At 36.9% G+C, this 22932-nt stretch overlaps 1 protein-coding gene across 3 annotated transcripts in view; it reads left to right on the top strand.

Moving 5' to 3' along the window:
• THSD7A (thrombospondin type 1 domain containing 7A) overlaps positions 1 to 22932 on the top strand; it is a 438927-nt gene that overhangs the window by 359112 nt on the left and 56883 nt on the right. For all 3 annotated transcript variants that reach the window (XM_043588979.1, XM_043588977.1, XM_043588978.1), the window contains 2 exons: positions 11267 to 11461; positions 12926 to 13189. In XM_043588979.1, coding sequence (XP_043444914.1) covers positions 11267 to 11461; positions 12926 to 13189 — 459 coding nt within the window. The remainder of the gene's footprint in view (positions 1 to 11266; positions 11462 to 12925; positions 13190 to 22932) is intronic.

Here is a 22932-nt window from a genome sequence, read left to right as displayed (position 1 = left end):
CTGCACTGACAGCATGGAGCCTACTTAGAATTCTCTCTCTCCCTCTCTCTCTCCCCTCCCCAAGCTTGCTCTTTCTCTTAAAATAAATGAATAGACTTAAAAAAGATATGATCATATGGATATTTTATATTGTGCATTAGAGATGATGGCAGGGGAACCAACTGGAAATATCAGAGTATGTATTAAAATGTTCAAAAGTCTCTACAGAGATTGCTTAGGACAGCCAGTAGAAATTTGAGTGACATTTCCATAAAAGAATTTGATGAAGCCCAAGGAGAAGCTAAGATTTCTACAATATTTTATATACAGAAGGAAAAAGAGTTATTGTATTTTCCATTTCTCTAATCTGTTTGCATTTGTATACTCTTTAAGCATTTCTTCTTACCCAAAGACCTTTAATGATATTAGCTTCAACCTACTGTTCCCTTGCTTGGCTTAGAAATGACAACATATGAACTAAAATATGAGATTGCTAACTTTACCACTCTATGATTCTAAAGATAGAAATTTTTATCTCATGGCTTTTATCAAATTATTGGTCTAGACCAGTTGTCAGCAATCAGTGGTCTGTGCATCTAATCTACCCCATGGCCTGGTTTTTGTTGTTGCTGTTTTGTTTTGTTTTGGCATTTAAGGGTTTATTGGAACACAGCTGCACCTATTTCTTTATCTATGGTCTAGGCTGCTACCGTGGAAATGAGACAAAGTTGGGCAGTTGTGACATGAACCATATGGTCCACAAAGCCAAAAATATTTACTAGCAAGCCCTTTACAGAAAAAGTTTGCTGACCTAAACTCTGAAGCCATGTAATCAGTAATATAGTCACAACTTCTAATAGTACAGTCATTACTCAAGATCAGAAAATCCCTGAAGTTTTTCTGGTCACTTGGGAAGAAGTTTTTTCATTCAATTCAACAATAAAGTAACTATTTTAGATACGAGAGTCGTAGACTTTAAACACTATCGCAGTGGTAAAATACTTTTAGAATGAAATTATAGCATTCTTTGTAGGGGTGTAGGAATAAAAACTTGGCTCTAAAACTTTATTAGTAAAAACTTTTTTTAAAAAGTTAAAACCAGATTATACATGAGATATGGAAGACAAATGAGAAATCCCTCATAATTCCCCTGTCTAGATGGTCAGTCATATCCAAGAACTGGACATTAATAGTTAATTTACTGGGGGCACCTGGGTGGCTCAGTTGGTTGAATGTCCAACTTTGGCTCAGGTCATGATCTTGCAGTTTATGAGTTCCAGCCCTGTGTCGGGCTCTGTGCTGACAGCTCAGCTCCTGGAGTCTGCTTCAGATTCTGTGTTTTCCTCTCTCTCTCTCTCTCTCTCTCTCTCTCTCTCTCTCTCTCTCTGCCCCTCCCCTGCTCGTACTCTGTCTCTCTGTCAAAAATAAATAAACATTAACAAATTAAAAAAAAAGTTAATTTACTAAGTATACATAGAAAGGAAAGAATGTGTGTCTCATATGGTATGTACCACTCAGCAGAACACTTACAAAATCACCTATTATGATTCAGATTTTCTCAAATGATTTGAACCTTGCACAGTAGTAGAAAAATAAAACTCTAAATTCTATTTTGCCAGCTTACAAGCCAACCGTCCAAGGTTTCCTCTGTTCCAGTCACCTACTCCTATCTTTTAGCCAACTGTTAAGAATAAAGCGGCCATTATGGACAGAGTTTCATTTTTGCTATTAATAGCATAGTTGTTCTCATTGTAGGAATTATCTGTGTTGATACATTGCAAAAGATTTGGGCAGCAGTTATGTTCCCAGAGTCTCTTGAACAAGTAACTAACTATAACTGCTTACCATCCCAGCTTCAACGCTCACTGTAAAGCAAATTAGTCAAAATCAGCCTTAGTCAGAAATGACTTAGCATGACACAGATGGAAGAGGATAGGAGAATTCTATTCCAACCACATAAATGTAGTCTTGACAAAGGCTACATTCTATATATTTCAGAACCATTACATCATAACATAAAGTGCTTTGAAAGAAAATTGATATGCTCTGAAAATTTGAAAAGTACATTGGAATTTATGTGCCTATTTATGACCCAATCCCATTACATTTGAAAGGAAAAGTGAAATAATGGTGAGGGAAAATTTTGTATCAAGCATTCCCACAATCACATAATTTTCACCCAGTCTTCTCTAAATTGAATTTGCTACTCTGTTACAAACAGAATATTGTCTTTGTTTATTAAGTGTATCTATAAAAACATTAGAAATCCCCTATAAAATAAATGCTTAAAACTTTGTGTTTCAGTCTTCTTAGGCTGCTGTAACAAAACACCATAGACTGGGTGGCTTAAACATAAAAATTTATATCTCACAGTCTGCAGGCTGGAAAGTACAAAATCAAGTTGCTAGCCCATTCAGCTCCTGGTGAGGTCTCTCTTTCTAACTTGGAGACGATCATTTTCTTGCTATGTCCTCACATGACAGAGAGAGAGAGCAAGCTCTCTGGTCTTTCCTTACAGTGGCACTAATCTCATATATGGACCCAGACCTCATTTATGCCTAATTATTTCCCCAAAGCTATTTCTCCAAGTGCTATCACATTGGGGAGTGGGGCCTCAACATATGAATTTCTGGAGGACACTGTTAAGTCCACAGCAATAATGAAGGGCATTGTCTTTAAATAAAATGTCTATCCCACTATACACAAGTGTCAGTTTGTTGATATAGCTGTCTCACAAAGCTGTTAAAACAGGTTAACACCAGTCCCTAAAAGCCAGTTCAAACTTCCTGAATATCGTTCAGTGCAATTTATTCTTTCATAAAACTAGTATTTGTTGAGTACCTGCTACATGTTGCTTGTTGCCTATGTGGTAGTGGGCCCAGGCTGTCAAGAGAATAAAAGTATATGATAAATATTTTGTGTTTATTTCTTAATGGTGGGAAATATACTAAGGGCATATGTGATTTTGGTTCTAAGCATATTAGTAATACATTAATAATGTGTATACACAATAACCACTAAAGAAGTAAGAAAACATAAAAAGAGGTAAACACTGATAGGGTATAGTGACAGAGGAAATGACATTTGAATCTAGGATGACATAAGCAAAAGAAAGGCACGAAATAAAATCTGTATTTGTGGGGAATAGTGCATTGAGCAGTTTATCTATTGTTCCTATGAATGAGTTAGAGGCCAAAGGCCACACTCAGGAGGATTTGAATATCAGGAGAGGGCTGAGGAGAGGAAGAAGGAACATTTTTGCAATAGGGAATTAGACGTAGTGATGAATTTTAGCAAAGCTTTAAATATTGGGAATGATGAAATCTAAGAAATTTTATCTAATGGTATGAGAAATAGAGGAGAAAGAGATATTTTGAAGGAGGAATAGACCATATTTGTCTACCTTAAAAATTAAATCATTCTTAAATGTTAGAGGGCCTTTGAAATGGGCATCTTTCCTATAATATTGTCAATATAGAAAATAGAAGTAACATGAAATTATGTTCACATTCTAATCTTTAAGTGAATAGACAGCTTATCCTTGCTTTATACTATTTGAGTCACTTGTGTATAAACATTTAATAGAACAGTAACTTTTACTCTCTTCTCTCTACTCGTATGTCGGCTGTTTGGATAACATTTAGAAAGCTAACTTTTACCAGTTGGTCAGTGACTATATCATTGAAACGTAGCCATAATAGCTGTAGCTAGAGTTACTATTAGACTTGCATTCAAAATTAAATACATGGCTCATAATAATGACAGTTTTGGACAATTTATTTTTTTCTCTAAACTTCCCTAAGGGGTTATGTTAATTAGTACTATTTAAAATGCATATGTATTATTCCAGTGTTTATTATCTTATGACACATTTATACCAAGAGTATGATGCAAATGTATCATAGGTTAGATGCTGAGATTTCATAAAAATAACCTCAGATTTGCTCTTGTTCAAACTCCTTGTTGATCTTCATGCTGTCTCCTACCAAGTGTACTTCCTATGGAACTATGGTTAGATGGAAATATGGTTAATAATTCCCAGGGTTGAGCCTACCTATCCTAATCCCCCACCCCCTCTGCATCCTTGCCTGCCAAGGAATGTTCATTATAATGTTGACCTGTCACTAAGATCTGATGTCACTCCCTTTATGTGGAATCCAGTAGGATTCCAGATGTATTCTCAAATAGATCACAAAAAGAAAAAACTCTTTAGTAATATGCCTTATATGGCAGAGACCCTCTTGGTCCTGAATCATCTGTTGCTTAAAGTTTATGAAGGGAAAATCGGGGTGGGGGTTGGGGAGGAAGTTCTAATTCTCCCTCTACCAGAATTAAATCTAAATGATTTTGTAGAATGTGAAATGTAAGTATATAACTAAAGTCTAATGAAGTTATTTTTTATGAACAGATATGCTAAATATTGTGCTTAAATCAAGTGGCTTAAGCTATATTGATGCCCTGGGCATTACCCCTTTACTTCAACTCTGGCCCACTTTATTCTTTTTAAAAGATTACATATTAGAGGCATTATCAAGGTTAGGCCCAGAATATCTGCGTTAATTTATCTCAGATTACATTACACATTAATGTCTTGATTTTCAGAGATTGTTACGCAATGAGAAGAAAAAAATGAAAGTGGAAAAAGAACTAGGTAGGAAAAAGGAAAGCTCAACCTAACTCAAAGAGCAAAGGAACTTGCTTTAAAGATATTTTACAGATGGGGTGCCTGGGCGGCTCAGTCAGTTAGATGTCCAACTCTTAATTTTGTCTCAGGTCATGATGTCACAGGTTCATGAATTCAAGACCCACATTGGGCTCCCCAAGCTGACAATGCAGAGCCTGCTTGTGATTGCTGCTGTCTCCCTCTCTGTGCCCCTCCTACACACATACTCTCTCTCAAAATAAATAAATAAACTTTTTTTTAAAAGAAATTTTGCGGGGGCGCCTGGGTGGCGCAGTCGGTTGAGCGTCCGACTTCAGCCAGGTCACAATCTCACGGTCCGTGAGTTCGAGCCCCGCGTCAGGCTCTGGGCTGATGGCTCAGAGCCTGGAGCCTGTTTCCGGTTCTGTGTCTCCCTCTCGCTCTGCCCCTCCCCCGTTCATGCTCTGTCTCTCTCTGTCCCAAAAATAAACGTTGAAAAAAAAAATTTTTTTTTAAAAAAAAGAAATTTTGCGGAGATATGATTTCAAAAATCTATTTCTGGTTGATATACATATTAGTTACCACCCAATATTTTTATACACTTAGAGTGCTTTTTATTTACAAAACTATTTTTTTTAACTCTAGAATTATTTCTGTATTTAAATGCTTTGCTTTAATTTCTTATGAATATTAGCATCCTAGTTGATTTGGGGATTTGGGTTTTGTTTTATATCTCTGCAAGAGCCCCATCATAAAATTATTATTAGCATGTGTATTTTTTTTTAAATAGCTCGTAAAATAAGCTTGATACTGTGATGTGTCTACAATGGTTGCTCAGTGCTGCATTTGTTGCAATGCAGTTAGTTAGCCCCTCTCAGGTCCCTCTCCTGACCTACTCCATTGGGAGCTGACTATTACTTCCAGTAAGTCCTCATTCAAGGACTTTCACATACATTCACATGTATTATTAGCCTCAATGAGACAGAGGAATCATTGGTAACTATTTGGGATCAATACCAAAAAAAGTACATTTCTTTCCATTCTGCCGGAGTTCTATTCACGAGTTGTAATTAGAAAATATTTTGGCAGACTTGTCAGTGAAAATCTTTTCTACACAGAGAAAGCCCAGGATCATTACAGCCACCTAGTAAACAACTGGAGCCCTCTTGCATTATTTATGGGTTTGGTCTTATTTCTAAGCACAATTAGGTCTCTCGGTAACCAGCTTTCACTCACATTAAGCTTTTTCTTTTTCATTTCTACATGATTCGTTCTCACTTTGGCCATTTTTTTTTTCATTAACACTATAGGAAAAAAAAAATCACTCTTCTAATCATTCAATCAGCTGAACATGTTCTGTCTCTAATGCTGCCCAGATGCCGCTGTTGTGAGGTAAACCATGTTAATATTACTCAATTTACCAAATAACATCTCATAGCTCCTTGAACTCTTTGTTTACATATAATCCAGCAGCTTTCACTGCACCAGGGCATTGATCTTCTTCTGTTTCCTGTAATGAACTTCTATGTGCACATTTTAGATCTAGTAATTTATTTCACTCTGATGATTCAAATGAAATGACATGGTCTTGCCTGCTGAAGGGTAATCCACAGACCAAGAGAACTCCTTTTTATTTTGTGCATCCTGAATAATAAGGGAGTTTCATTCCTCTTCAACGAAATGAAGATGAGCAACTACATTCAGAATTCTGTTAGATTTATTCACAGCTGCATCGGTAACATCCCATTTACATAGTCATATATGCATAACACAGATATCCGTGTCCTTTTAGCTCAAACCAATGTTATGTATTCCCTTTCATTCCAGGAACCTTGATTATTCTCCTCTTTAAAGCATGGCTCAAAATTCAACCTACATGAAAACATTCTAAAATTGACTTTACTTATTCAACTGATTAATTTTTTTTATTTAAATTTATGAGAAGTTTCAAAGAGACACAAAACTAGTAAGACTAAATATAATGAGCACTGCTAGTGTAGTCTTCACTCACTCCACTTCAGTAGTTTCTAACATGTTGCCATTCTTGGTCATCTGCCATTTCTCACGCACTTACAAAGCTTTTGCTGGAATATTTTATAGCAATTCCCAGATAAGATATAGATCATCCATAAATCATTTTTAACATAACAATAGTATTATTGTAACATTAAACAAAGTTAACAATAGTTTTTTAATATCATCTATATTAATGCCATGTCTGATTTTTCCCCCATTGTCTCAAAAATGTTCACAGTTTGTTCAAACCAGGGTTCATAAAGGTCTCCACCTTGCATTTGGTTGTTGAATAGCTTTTAATCTAACAGTTCTAGCTCCTTTTTCCAGAGCATTTATTTGTTGAAGAAACTCTTACTTACTTACCTTTCCATCACTCCCTCAATATTGATGGGCTGAGCTTGCCTGGCCTAAGGCAGGTACACAGATGTCTCCCAGGCTTTCAGCCTGCTGGAAGCAGCCTGCTGGAAGCAAGACACTTTAGTAAAAATTGCTGTGCTTCATATAAAGAAAATAAAATTATAAATAAAATATATGGGTATAATCAACATAGAGTTAAATGTAGAATTTTACCTTAAAATAATCATTTTGATATTTGCTGAACTCACTGAGAAGCTTTAATGGTGAATTAGCATGGACTTTGGCCCATCTTTGCTAACAAGACCTCAGCCCAAAGGAGAACTTGCATAATCATTATACACAAGATATACACCCTACACCTGTAAATTCAGATACAACTGTCTGGGTATATGTAGCTTCCTGGTATGCTAGGAAACCATGTTTAATGTGATACATGTTTTTCTACAGTTAAAACCACCCTGGTTTCAGTATCTTAGAAATGAGTTTTAAGGTTTATAAAACTGAGAGACCAGATGGTTTCCTTTCCAAACACTTGTATTTTCCTCACCCTAATAGCAGGAAGTTCATTTCAGATTACATTTCTGTGCTTGAATTGTTGTGTTTCCTCTAAGTTAGAATAGAAGCAAGTTGAGATGTATGATAAATTTTCAATATATTGTACAAATATTGCTGTTGCTACTTGTTTAGATAACATTACATGAGTAATTCATTCAAATTACACTGTCTAAAATCTCAGATAAGGGAAGCAGAATGCTGAATGGGTTTCTGAGAACAGATATGGAAATTTTACTTTTTTTTTTTCTTTTCAACTGATTGAAATACTTAAGGTGTATGGGGAAAAGGACTTCAGATGTATGCAAATAGTGTAGATCTGCACAAAAACTAGTTTGTTTCTGGAGTTGTGTTGGTAATGGTTTTATTTGAGGGGTACTTTTTTGGTGATAATAGAGCAATTCTGAAATAAAATTTCTGGGAGAACCTTAGAAGGAGATGCTTAATGGAGAACCTAAGGCAATTTAGCTTCTCAAAAGATTTTTATTCAAGTCTTTGTTTCAGAGGGTCAAATTGGGTAAGTAGATAAAAGTCGTGTTATTTCAAAGAATCCAAATTTAGTTTTGTAATTTTCTTTTATCATAAACAGTGTGAACCTCTTTCCAGCTTAGAGTTCTGATATGGCCAAATTTCTTATGTTCCAAATTAATCATTCTTGAGATTCCTGCATATCCTGATAAGTAAAATGTCTACTATCGTCCTCTTTGTCAGTCCTTCCTCTTAAGCATCGTTGGAACAAACTGTCAGAGATACTAAGTGTACAGCATTTAAGGAATCAACTCTGCATCCACGTGGCAGCAAACTACAAAGTCGCATCATTAATATACCACTTCATGGGCACTCCTCCAGTGCCAATCCACAGATAACATTCTTCCAAACTATGTAGATGCTGTTTTGGTTCACTCCTTGTGCAAGTCTCCTTGAACTCCACTCCCTTAGTTCTTTTGCTCATGCTAGGCCATTGTTTCCCAACCTTGGCACAGTACCAGGGTGATTGAGTACCAAAGCACTTTCAGTCTTAGCCCCAAATCTCAGCCAGACCCTTTCCTTATGCCTTTACTACTCAAGCTAGTGGGTCTTAAATTTAAATATGCAGAAGAAACATCCAAGCGACCTGGAGAAAAAAAAAATACATGTTCCTTGACCCCATACAAAGAAATCTCATTCAGGACCTCTGGGATGAATCTGAGAATCTTCAACTTTTATAGTATTCTGGGTGTTTCTGACACACATGGAAATACATCACCTGCTAGAATGGCAGTCTTGATACACTGCATATTTGAATCATCAAGGAGCTTTTAAAAAGATGCTCATGGGGCACCTGGGCGGCTCAATTGGTTAAGCATGTAACTTTGGCTCAGGTCATGATCTCACAGCTCGTAAGTTCAAGCCCCACATCGAGCTCTGTGCTGACAGTTCAGAAACTAGAGCCTGCTTCAGATTCTGTGTCTCCCTCTCTCTCTACTCCTTCCCTGCCCTTCAAAAAGAAATAAACATTAACATTTTTTTTTAAAGATAAAAAGATGCTCATGCCCAGGACCCTGTCCTCAACCAATTAATCAGAATGTTTGAGTTTGGGAAGGGCATGGACGTTTCTCAGAAGCTATCCAGGTGATTATAATCTTCAGCCTGACCTGAGAACTGCTGGCAGGCCACTATGATAAACACAGAGCACCAGACAACTCCTCGCCTCATTGGTGAGAGTCTCTTAGGGGCACTTGTTGCCTTCTCCTGTCACATAACTTTCATAACTGCCACTACTGTTTACTCTACCAAGTTTTCATGTATTTAAAGTTCAGGGACCCCTGTCCTCTTCATACAAATTGGCCCTTTCAGTGTTGTGCACATTACATGAAGAGGTATCTATGCTAAGAAATAGATGAGTGCTCACCTACTTTTGAACAATTATGTAAATTTTCCTGCACCAGTTGTGACAACTTGTATTCACCTACACAGAGAAAGTCTTCCCTTGCTAACCGTTCTATCCTTGTAGACACGCCATCACACTAGGTGTTAAGTTTCACAATACAGATTTGGAGAGTGTTGTCGAACCTGGGACGCTCTGTGCCCTAACTATAATTTAGGGTCATAATGTCAGGCTTATTTACCTTAGTTTCATGATGAATAGAGTCCTGAGCAGGGCAGAGATCAAGTTCCAGCCTAATCCATAAACCCGAAAGGGCCACCAAATCAGTTTGGGGCCATGTAAGCTAGTTCAAGGAGGTCACCTGTAGGACCATCTAACTGTTTTGTCTACTTGCTCAATAAATGAATAAAATATTTTTAAAACCAATGGGAGAAAATGACAGAGAAAGGGGACTTTAAAACATCACTTGGTCTTTTTCCTTAAGAACTTGATACCTTAAAGCTATTTTACAGCTATGTTCAATAAACAATAAAATATGATGTGATTTTAAAAATCCAGTAGGGGAGCGCCTAGGTGGCGCAGTCGGTTAAGCGTCTGACTTCAGCCAGGTCACGATCTCGCGGTCCGGGAGTTCGAGCCCCGCGTCGGGCTCTGGGCTGATGGCTCAGAGCCTGGAGCCTGTTTCCGATTCTGTGTCTCCCTCTCTCTCTGCCCCTCCCCCGTTCATGCTCTGTCTCTCTCTGTCCCAAAAATAAATAAACGTTGAAAAAAAAATCCAGTAGGACAGTACCTTGGAGGAAATAATACATATGAATTAAAATTATTTGACCATTTTTAGGGCATATATGTAATTGTAGAAATGTCAGTTATGACTTGAGAAATTAAGATTGCCAAAAGTTTTTGTTTTATTTTTGAATCCGTGGTTGATATTCATGCATGTGAAGAACTTGTAGACTGAGGAGATGAGGGACTGGGACACTGCCCCCTCTCCCTATTAACCACTCCAGAGCCATCCCAGCAAACTTCCAGTGTCGTAAAAGTACATGATTTCCATGCAAATGCAGCTACAGGATGAGTTCCATAAGCATCAACTCCTCACCCAAACCTTCCAATTTGCTGCCACTAAGACCCTTCTATATAGAAATCCTAGAGAAACCAATGATATAAAAACAACTATTGGAGTTACATGGTGTCTCCCTGTACCTCTGTGAATAGCCTGTGTTTAACATAAACTATTACCAGGACCAATTTGTCTCTTAAATAATTAAGTTCTAAATATAAGGACTCGAAATCCTTAATAGCGTCTAATAAAGACTGCTAAATGTCTGTGTGTGTGTGTGTGTGCGTGCACACACACACACACACACACACACATGCTTTTTTGTGTCACAGAAACCATTAAGGGCTGTTATTTAAACAACAACAACAGCAACAATAACAACAAAAACCTAAAGGATCAATTTAATGACTACTGTGATTATTAGAAACACCACTACCAGAATTAAAAGAGGATTCCTCAGGGCGCCTGGGTGGCGCAGTCGGTTAAGTGTCCGACTTCAGCTAGGTCACGATCTCGCGGTCCGTGAGTTCGAGCCCTGCGTCAGGCTCTGGGCTGATGGCTCAGAGCCTGGAGCCTGTTTCCGATTCTGTGTCTCCCTCTCTCTCTGCCCCTCCCCCGTTCATGCTCTGTGTCTCGCTGTCCCAAAAATAAAAATAAACGCTGAAAAAAAAAATAAAAACAAAAAAAAGAGGATTCCTCTGACTGCATGAGGAAATGTCAGGTTAACTCTGAAATTGTAGGATAATTAAACATATTCAGACTTATTTTAAACAGCTTTATGCTTTTCCTTTAGCTATTACTTGTCGAAAGCAAGATGGAGGACAGGCTGGCATCCATGAATGCCTCTGGTATGCGGGACCCGTGCCAGCTCTCACCCAAGCCTGCCAGATCCCCTGCCAAGATGACTGTCAGTTTACCAGCTGGTCCAAGTTTTCCTCATGCAATGGAGACTGCGGTGCAGTTAGGACCAGAAAGCGTGCTATTGTTGGTAAGAATAATTGGGATGCAAAAGCCAACACGTGTTAAGTTAGAAAACACATTAAAAGTTAGACCAAGAGAGTTCTGACAGTGTATTTGGAAAATGCGTGGCTGTGCCTTACTGCTGGAATACGGATACTTAATATGCCAGTGGATTCGTGTGTGTATTTTAATGTAAGTTGGCAGTGACAGACATGCTGTGTACTTTTAGAGGAAAGAAAAGGTAACCTTGAAAATTGAACTGTCTTCCTATACAATAGGGAGATTATTTTTTTGGTTTAAACGGTACTTTTGGTGGATTGCCTACAGATTGTGAAGTGCTTGGAGAACAAAAGGAAAGGTTGCCACTTCGTTTTCTTTACCCATTCTCACTGTCAGAGCCTGATTATCTTTCTTATCCTAGAAGAGGAATATGACATTAATTCTGTATCTGAAAACCGCATCTTAAAAGGCAGTCACAATGACAAAAAGCAGTAATATAATGAGGAAGAACAGGAGCTATCATACTGAGCTAAACCTGGTGCATTCCAAAATACTGTCAGTGGCAAAAAGAAACCTGCAAATATTGGTGCCAGTAAACTGTTCAGAATTTAAAAGTTATAAAGTGAACCACCTGTCCTAATGAAGACTGTTGAAAACTACGTAAGATTCCTTACGAAAGTTAGAGATAAATGTATGTATGACATAGGCAATTATGTGTGATATAATTAAATAGTATTATGATATATGATGTGATATATGATGTGATATGTCATATGATATAGGGCATAATGTAATAAATATTTAATAGAAATGTGATTATGTTAAAATAATATGCCATTTCTCAAGCTCATATTTTTTTTATTTTAAAAGGGAATTTATTTAGATTTACATGCAAACCATTTCTAGTATTTTTATTCTGACACTAAATATCTTCACTGTGAATATTATTGAATATTATTTACTACAGTGATCACCAAGTATGCGAAAATGATTACTCTTCAGTCATAATGAAAGATGCAAGGTAATGACTAGAAAAGTAAATATCAAAATCTCATTTTCTGAATTGTAATCCTACATAACCATAGTATCTAGTTGGAATTAACAAAAAAGCTGTGCAGTCCAGTGCAGTGACTCTCTCTCCATTTCATATTTTGGCACATAACATAAAGGAATGATTTATGCAATTACCTTCACTGAAAGCACATGAGCATTTGGAAGGATTTTAATCAAAGAGTATAAAATTCAGCACAACAGTTAATGCCTTTTGCGAAATGGCTATTTTGAAATGAGAAAATAAGAAAAAATTTACTATGCAAAGCACTCAGGACTAATAACAGGCTACAGAGCAAGCACTGTGGAGTGAGAAAATAGCTTTCATTAATAGGCTACTGTTGAGTATGGTTAAAAATGGAGAAAGGAACTTTAGGGAAGGAGGAAAATTAGGGATGCTTGAAATTAATAATGATATTTTCCAACTTAAATTTCTTCACAGGAAAAAGTAAAAAGAAGGAAAAATGTAAAAATTCTCATTTGTACCCCCTGATTGAGACTCAGTATTGTCCTTGTGACAAGTATAATGCACAGCCTGTGGGGAACTGGTCAGACTGCATTTTACCAGAGGGGAAAGTGGAAGTGTTGCTGGGAATGAAAGCACAAGGAGATATCAAGGAATGTGGTCAAGGATATCGTTACCAAGCAATGGCATGCTACGACCAAAATGGCAGGCTCGTGGAAACGTCCAGATGTAACAGTCATGGTAATCCAATTTGTCTTTGGTGTTACGTGTTTGCTGTCTGTCTTGGGGGGTGGAGGTAAAATGAACATGGATGAGAATGGAGGGACATAAAGGTTTACAGAAGTGTGCTGTAAATGGAATATTTGGGGGGCACCATGCTGTATGTATATTATTTACGTGTAACAGGACATTCAAAGGCATTTGTCTTGTTGTCCAGAAGTTGGCAACTAAATCCCAAAGTTTGTGTCAAGGAAGCCTTACAGTGCCAAAAACCTCTCTTGGTACTGATCATGAGTCTTTGAATAGGCCCAATGACCCACCACAAGTCTGCGTGTGGAAAAAGAGGGAGGAAGAGAGGAGATTTGAATTTATTCTGACAAAGTTATAAACTAGACAGGCTTCTAATAACCAAACTGGAGAAATTTACAATATGCCTGAAATGTCATTAAGTGGCAGAGGAGAAAGACTGAAAGCCATAATTAGTGAAAACTCAAATTGCTGTTGTTTATTCCTCATTGTGTTGAAATTAGCCAAAAAGTGGGGGGGGGGGGGGGGACAGAAAAGAAAAAAAGAAAAATGCACCTACTCTTAATTAACTGTGCCCACTTTAGTTTTCTAAATCAAACACAGTGATAATACTTGAGTTGCCAAAGGTTGTGAAGAGTGGCCATCTTTGACCAGAGTATGTAGTAAATTCTTTGGTTCTAAGTCTTAATATAGTAGTCCTTGAGCAATATTTCTCCATTATTCCTTTATTTTAATACATCTGTCTTTTTATATTGGACTGAGACTAGTTTACAGTGGGTCAGCCTGAATCACAGATGCCATATATTTGCAAACACTGGACAATGATCCTCCCACCTTCTTCGTGGAGGTGACCTGAGAAAGAGGAGTTGCTAGGAGATAGGGACAAGGCAGTTACCTTCCAACCCTGCTGAAATAGCTTCTATTAGAACAGCACTCTTCCAGTTTTATTATATGGTTTAGAAAACAACATGATCTAATAGGACCATCTCCATTCCATCAAAGTATCATTGGTGACACATTTATTGGAATCTCTTAAACTTCTCCCCACAGAGAAGTTTCCAAAAACTGTTTCCTTTTATTTTCCATCTGATCTGATAATTCCTCCTTCATTTACCAAAGTCTAGTGATAATTGGTCCAAAGACTCCATAACACTAAAGCCCTAGGCATAAGTATTTTTTAGGTTAATGTACTCAGGTTAATGCATCCCTAACCTTAATATATTCAATGCATTTAGAAAAACAACTGCAAAAGAAAAAAGAATTTATTATTTATAATAGGTACATTTTGAGAGACATGTGTAAGAGTGACTGAATATTTTATTCTCTGTATCAGTAACATAGGTACTGTAAATTAGATACCAGGAAAAATGTAAATGCACTGGCCATTCTGAGATGATATGATAATGTAAAAGATCATAATTAGTCATTAAAATGTAAAATTGAAGACAACTTTTAAAAATACATTTCTCCTGGAATGTAGCTTATAAGTGTTTGCTCACACTTTAAATTATCATGCCTAGTGAATCACCATGATAATCATTTGTTTTTAACATAACCTTTGAGTTTTCAGAATGACTTTTGTATATTCTCACTTTTATCCAGATCTGTTAATTAGATGCAGGAGAGTGTCAGTAAGCCAGTTAACAGTTGACCTAATTTTTAGAAAAAAACCTTATGAATTCATATCTTATGAATCTCACAGAAATGATCACTTAAAAAAGTACAAGTACAAAAATAATAGAAATTGTCCAAAGGCAATAGACTTCCTACCTTAGCATCGTTGTCAATTCAAAGCATGAAGAATGTAGTACTGTATTCTAGAAGGAAAGCACATATAGGAAAAAGATTCCAGACAACACTGAACTTCATGGGGATTGTGGGAGAATCTAAGACCCTTAACTAAGTAAAAGGGTCCAGTTTAGTTCCTTGTGTCCGTCCAACATCATGTCTTTCTCATTAAACCTGATCTGTGATAGATGTCCACTGGGATACTTTAGTATTTACCAATATATTTACTCAAAGTGAAGTCCAGGGAAATTGAATCTCTGTCGCCTGATTTCTTTGCAAATTACTACTTTGCTTCTGTATGTTCTATCCGTTCTGATGGTGTTGGTGGAATACTCTAACTTTGGTGTTCTCTTTGAGGCACACTCTAAATTGTAGTCTCTATGATCACTGCCTTCCCTCAGCTAAACTGGCTTTCTAGATGGATGGTAGAAAAATGGCTTTCAAGAAAAAGTCTCTTTCTGCCTTCAGTTTAAACATAGAATTGACCCCCACATGTATGCAGTGCAAAGACACTAATCTCCTGTTCAATAGTGGCCTGGGGGCATTTCTGTTTTATCTGTGCTGTCCATCTGTGGAGCACGTTATCAGTTATACTGATAAAACAGTTTGACTTTCCCCAGTTTAATTATATTATTGTAGGCCATTTCCCATGTGGTCACCATTTTTTAATGTCTTAATAACCTTAAGGCACAGTTCTTTTATGTCTGGAAGTCTTTGCAGTAGCAAACTTTGTACTGAAAAATGATAGACCTGTTATACCAGGCTTGGGTTCTTGGACCCAGTGACGGTAGAAACAAGGATGGACCCAAAATTTAAAGGCACAGGCATGGATTTATTGGGGCAGCAGCTGCAGCCAAAGGGGAGACACAATCTCTGCAGGTGTCAGACATGCAAAGGTCTCAGAACAACAGCCAGGGAAAGTTTTAAAGGAGTTGAGGTGGGAAAGCAGTAATATACTTAACCATGTAGGGGCCACGAATCCCAGGAAAGCAGACATGCAGGTGCAGTTGACAGAACTTGCTTCTTTGTACATTGTGTGTTTCATTTGCAAGTTAAGTCTCCACCTCTGGGCAAGTTTTTTTTCACATTAAGAAGAGTGGAAAAGCTGAAAGAAGGTTGAATTTGGGGGCTATTCCATCTCAGGTGAGTTTAAACCAATCTGGGCTTTCTCCTTGGTTCCTGCTTGCTCTGCAGGGAAAACTGTCACATGCCACAGGGAGTGTCCCAGGTGCATATGGGCTTGTTCCCAAGGTCCCTGACTGTCTCATAACCATATTCAAAAATCAGATCTTAGTGTATACCTTGGGAGTCACATAAATATTAACCCATCTGATACATGCTATGAGATATAATTCCTAGTGATATATCAATATGTTTGAGGGAATTTGTCCTAAGAGCATGATATGAAATATGTATATTTATTTTTTGTGTGAAATCTTAGATGGTGTCAATGTAGCAACAGATTTTTTTAAATTTATTTATTTTTATAGAGAAAGGGAAAGAACAGAGAGCACACATGCACGTGGGAGGGGAAGAGAGAAAGGGAGAGAGAATCCCAAATAAGCTCAGCATTGTCAGCGCAGAGCCCAATGTGGGGCTCAAACTCACAAACCATGAGATCATGACCTGAGCTGAAATCAAGAGTCAGACACTTAATCAACTGAGCATCCAGGCGCCCTGAGATTTTAAATCATTGAAAAACCAAATCATACATTTTTTATTCACTGCCAGAACACTCTTGATAATTTTAATTGATCAGGGGCATGGGGCGGTGCCCGGGTGGCTCAGTCTTGGTTAAGCGTCTGCCTTCAGCTCAAGTCATGATTTCGCGGTTTGTGGATTGAAGCCCTGCATCAGGTTGTCTCTGTTGTCCACAGGGATCCTGCTTAGAATCCTCTGTACCCCTCTCTCTCTGCCGCTCTCCCACTCCCTCTCTCTCTTCTTCCTCTCTCTCTTTCCCTCTCTGCCTCTCTCTCTCTCAAAAATAAATCAATAAAAATTTTAAAAAATATCTTAACTGATTGGTTCATTAGAAATTTGAGTGACTACATAGTACCAGGCACTTCCCAAGTTAATCACTTAAAGTTTCACAGAACAAGAGTAGAATTTCTGGAACTTTTAAACATCATTATATTACTTAGTCTTAATATTATAAAGAACCTTAAAGATAAACTAACTTATGTAAAATGCATGTATACATGACTTCCATTTATATGTAAATGATAGAGTTTTATCATGGGCCCCTCAACCATACTCCTCTTTCCCCAAACCCCTTATCCTGTTCTACATTTTGTATTTCTAAAGCGTGTATCATTGTATAACCATATTATATAATTTACTTGTTGTGTTTATTTATGTTGTATCTCCTGAACAAGAATGGAGATTGATGAGGGTATCATAGACTGTTTTATTCACTGATGTATCCCAACCCCCTGGAACAGTAAGGGCTCAATATTTGTAGAGTGGATGAATGAGTGAACTAGAGAGAATTTTTGCAGTTGTAGTTGATCCACAGTCAGGCTTCAGTTGTTTCTTTTTTCCGGACAGTATTCTTCCCTCTATTTCACATTTCTGGGAAATAATCAAACAGATTTTTGAGAATAGCTAAGATCTTTAGAATAAGAGTGATACATGCCACAAACTTTCTCTGTGGTATTCATCAAATATTTGTGCTTCTATCTACCTACTAAATAAGAGAAGAAATAATAATCACATACCTATTCTACTGAATTAGCCCTGTGATATCAATATTAAAATCTCTTTATTTCCATTCAAAGCTTATCAAGAGTTGCATGATTTGTACAACACTAGATTTGGACAACACCTTCACCTCCTGGTTTATATTAGTAACTGTAGCAACTTACATTTTCCCAACCGTTGTTTACAACTTTAATTGGTAGTGTGGGATGTTTATTGAACTCTCTTTATTTCTAAAACTCATATTTTTCCTTGAAAAGTAGAAACAGCATTTCTATTTGAGTTATGTGGGAGGGATACTTTGAAGGTGAATTGGATAAAATATTAAAATGCCAGGTGTTCAAATCTTGAGCTCTAAGAGCTACCTAATTCCTTCCACACACTTCGCTTCAGTCTTTACATTCAGAAAGTTTATCTTTGCTATAGCTCATAGGCAGTTTAAGCCATAGTGTACTACCAACATATATTCTAAAACTCAATTACATTTGTGATGTTTTATCATCTCTTAATATCAAGTTAACAGAAAGGCACATCTGATCTGATTGTTCTTTCTCAGCCCAGGACATTTAATATATGTTGCTCTCCTATTGCATAAAAGTAATATATTGCTATAAATACCTATCAAATACTTGATAACATGTAGAAACTATGAAGAAACTTAACAATAAGCTGTTAGGTTAAATTACCTTATCACCAAATGTTTTCCTAAAGCTCCAGATAGCAACTATTTTAGGCTTTGTGGACCAAAATGTCTCTGACACAAGTATTCAACTCTGCAGTTACAGCATGAAAGCAGCCATAGACAGTATGTGAGTGAATGCCATGAGTGCATGGCATGACTCTGTTCCAGTAAAACTTTATGTACAAAAACAGGCTGTCAGGGTCACCTGGGTGGCTTGGTCGGTTAAGCGTCCGACTTCGGCTCAGGTCACAATCTCACGGTCCGTGAGTTCAAGCCCCGTGTCGGATTCTGTGCTGACAGCTCAGAGCCTGGAGTCTGTTTCAGATTCTGTGTCTCCCTCTCTCTCTGCCCCTCCCCTGTTCATGCTCTGTCTCTCTCTGTCTCAAAAATAAATAAACATTAAAAAAAATTAAATTCAAAAACAGGCTGTCAGCCTGGGCTGTCATTTGCCAACTGGCATCTAATCCTTTGCTGCTCAAAATGTGGTCTACAGACCAGCAGCATAGACCTCACAGGGAAACCATTGGAAATGCAGAAATTCAACCCACATTACAGACCTACTGAGTCAGAATCTGCATTTTGACAGGATCCCCAGGGAGCTCTACTACACATTTTTTTTAATTTACCATCTTTTATTTTACTTTTTTATTTTTTAAAAAAGTAAGCTCTACACCCATCTTAGGACATAAATTCACAACCCCAGGATCAAGAGTATCATGCTCTACCAATGAGCCAGCCGGGTGCCTTACACGTTTCAAGTTCAAGGATTACTTTACTGGATCATGCAGACCCTTCCGGGGTTTGGTAGCAATGTGAGCCTAAATCTTTGTAAGATTGTTTGCATTGAGCAAAACAACCCACACCTCCCATGTGATAGTTCACTGATTACCAGTTGTGGGGAAGAGAACATTAGGAGATTTATCTATCTATCTATCTATCTATCTATCTATCTATCTATCTGTCAATTTATAAGGATGGGTCTTCATAAAGTGAATGTCTACTTAGGTATGATTTTGAAAACCAAATGAGTCTATAGGACCCTCTGTGGAACACATATTGGCAATTTGATCATTGCCAGTACTCAATGTACAAATAAATTTTAGTTCAAGAGCATGTACTTCTAAGACATTGTGTGGAACTCAGGGTATATCTGATAAAAAATGATTATGAATATGGGGAAAGTAGATTCTGAGGATAACCTACATAAGCAGTCAACCATAATATAACTAGAATGGATTACTTTTGCAATGGAATTCTATTAGAACGTTATGTAAGTTCAAAATTAGAGGTTAGTTTTAAAGAAACAAAATTTAATGAGAATTTTTTTCGTATCATGGTGGATGATTTGAGGAAGAGCATGTTTAATTAAAGCAGGCATAAAAGGCAATAAATAGGGTCCTTTAAACAAGCTGAAATGGAGTGCTAAGTTCTCTGAAAAGCTTTTTTCGTTGGTCGTATTTATTTAGTGTCTAATTCATATCAGAATTCTTTCATTTGACCGTACAGGTACTGCTAGTATTACTTTCACAGTTATCATTCTCAATGGAGATCTTTTTCCTTTTAAATGTAAAAGAGAGGCTGGGTTTGAGGGACAGACTTTTCCTGAGGTAATAGTTGCAAGTTTGAAAGAGCCAGGGGAAGAAGGAAAGGGCTACTGTGGATACTGAGTACAAAAATAAAGTGATTGCCTGGGGTCAAATTTAAATAAGGTGTGGATACCAGCGTCCTTCTCCACCAGGCTCCCTGAAGGAGGACTGTGGAAGTGTTGAAGGAGAGACTTTCATTGGAAAATTTCCTGCAGCTACCATTCATGTCATGTGTGACAGAAAAACATCTGGTGTTATTTAGTTCTCTGGGCTCCATGTCCCAGAGACCTCAGCTCATCTATTACCTCATAACATGGTTTTCAAACTGGGCTCCATGGAGTCCCTCAGGCCATGCTGTCAAACATCGCCTCCAATAAATTCCATACACTTATTGGGCTTTCTTTTCAGCGTTTTGGAAAGAAAATGCTCTGCTTAAAATAAATTTAACTGCCAAAAATAGTTCATTATTTGCAATACTTTTAAAAAAGGAATTTTGATCTTTGCCTTAATCAACAACTTCTGCCATTATATTTTACTCCACACCCTTTCTCTAGGCCTCTGACCCCTTGTTCTCCTAATGCATTAGAGAAGTCATAACATTAGTCTTCAACAAAATGATTAAAGTGGTAATCTTGCCAATATCTGTAGCAGTTTTATTGATTTAACTGTAGAGTTGTTCATTCCTTATGTTATAAGGTTTCATAATTCATAAAGATACTGAATGACCTGTGTGAATCCGCATAAAGATTCTTGTTGTTTTAGTAAAGCCCTACAAATCCAAAATAGTTTTAAAGTTCCGTACCCCATTAATTGAGTTTAGTCTCATTCCTACGATGTAGGTCTTTTATGACTTGAAAGCATCATAAAAATAGTCATATAGTGAACAAGGTTTATGCACAAGGAATTTTTCATAAGTTCATAAGATATATATATAAGATTATATATATATATAGTATCTATAATAATATATATATATAATAATATAATATCTTAATAATATAATAATAATTTTTATTATTATAATTATCTGTGGGCTCAGAAAACTACCTGAAAACACATGAAAACATTTATGGGGATTTTAAATTTAAATTTTGAAGAAAAATCTTTACTTGCAGTTACTCTCCCTATTTATCCCATTTCTTCATAGTTGCCCTGAAATCCAATTTAGCTCTTACAAGAAATTTTAGTTAATTTGGATAAAAACAAAGTTGATTCTTCTTATGGTCTTTTTAAACTGCCATAAAAAAGCCTTTAAAATATTTATTCATATAACAGTTTCTCCTCCCTTTGCCATAAGCTTGACCTTTTAAGCTTTAAAACTTTAAAGTAAATATAAGTTAAGAAAAAACAATTTTTTTAAGTTCAGGAGATTTGATTTTTTTTTTTGTTTATTCACTTTTGCTTTTTTTCTGTATCTGGAAATGGACCTGGAATGTCCTACTTTTTACATATTAAAACTCGGTACAGCTCAAAACATGAATCCAAGTTTAATGCATTGTAATTATAACCTATCTGGATTATCTATCTCTTACTGGTTCAGTGAGATGCTATAGAAGAAAGTCAGTATAGAAATGCAGTGTCTGTGGCTTTCTCCTAGAGATTCACAGTTCATAGCAGCAAAAAAGGAAAACCCAGGGTAAAGAGAACTGTTTAATTTAAATGCAGCAATTTTCCAACTTGACCACTGAAATGTTTTTTTGTTAAAATTCTGTTTAACACTTATTAGAATCCAACAAACTAATGTTTAAAAGCTCATCCTTTGGAACTACTTCTCTGGCAGTATATAGTTTTCATTTGTTGGAAGAAAAATGCCCTGCATTGGATCACATTAAAAATAAATCATCTAATAAGTTTCAGAGTTAATTTATTTCTCATTACTTCATGATCTCAACACTTCATCAAATATGTTTATGTCGCTGACAAAGCCTTATTCCAAAAGTGAGCTTTTTAATACTTATCTCTCACTTTTAATACAGTATTAGTTAAAATTATAAATGTTAAATCTGTGGAGAAGGTCCATAAATGCTTTAATGCATATAATTTTTCCCAAGGCTTTTATTTTGGTTGAATAAGTAAACTATAGGTACAGGTTCTTATATAAATAAGTTTATTTACTTTTTAAATAGAATGTATGTCTGAAGGTACAATGAAATTCTGGCACCAACTACTTGGAGTTAGGCCCAACTCCTCCAGTTAAAGGCTTAGTCCTTCACAAGACTGCTCTCATTTCAGACATCAGCTGCAAGTTCAGGGGTCCCCAGAACCCTGACAAGGTGGCTACAATTTTGGAGGTTCCTACAACCCCCTAGGTTCCACTGGAACAGCTCAGAGAACTTAGGGAAAGCACTATATAGTTGACCTTTGAACAACATGAGTTTAACTGTGTGGGTCCACTTATACACGGATTTGTTTCAATAAATATAGTACTGTAAGCATATTTTTCTTCCTTATGATTTTCTTAGAATTTTCCTTTGTTTAGCTTACTTTATTGTAAGAATATACAATATAATATACACAGGGTACAAAATGTGTGTTAATCCACTCTTTATCTGTTATCTGTAAGACTTCTAGTCAACAGTAGGCTATTAGTAGTTAAGTTTTGGGGGAGTCAACATTATACAAGTATTTTCAACTGCACTGGGAGTCACCATCCCTTCCTCCCATGCTGTTCAGGGTCAACTGGACTTATAATTAGAGTTTTATTATAGCAAAATGATATAGATCAGAAGTAGCCAAAATAAGAGACACATAGGCAAGCAAGCTCTGGGAGGGTCCCAATCATAAGGCTTCCATGTTCTCTCCCCAAGAAGCCAGGAGGCATCACCCTGTCTACACATCAGTGTGTACTTCTCTGCCAGAAAGCTCATGTGAGTTTTGTACCCAGAGTTTTTATTGGGGCTTAATAATGTAGGCATGATTAATCAATTCTTTGGCACGTGGTTAAGCTCAATCTACCCACCAAGAGATTGGGAGGATATCATGTG

This window comes from Prionailurus bengalensis, chromosome A2, assembly GCF_016509475.1.
Source record: "Prionailurus bengalensis isolate Pbe53 chromosome A2, Fcat_Pben_1.1_paternal_pri, whole genome shotgun sequence".
Taxonomy (NCBI): Eukaryota; Metazoa; Chordata; class Mammalia; order Carnivora; family Felidae; genus Prionailurus; species Prionailurus bengalensis.
The sequence above is the reverse complement of the archived record's forward strand: the minus strand, read 5'-3'. Positions and strand labels throughout refer to the sequence as shown.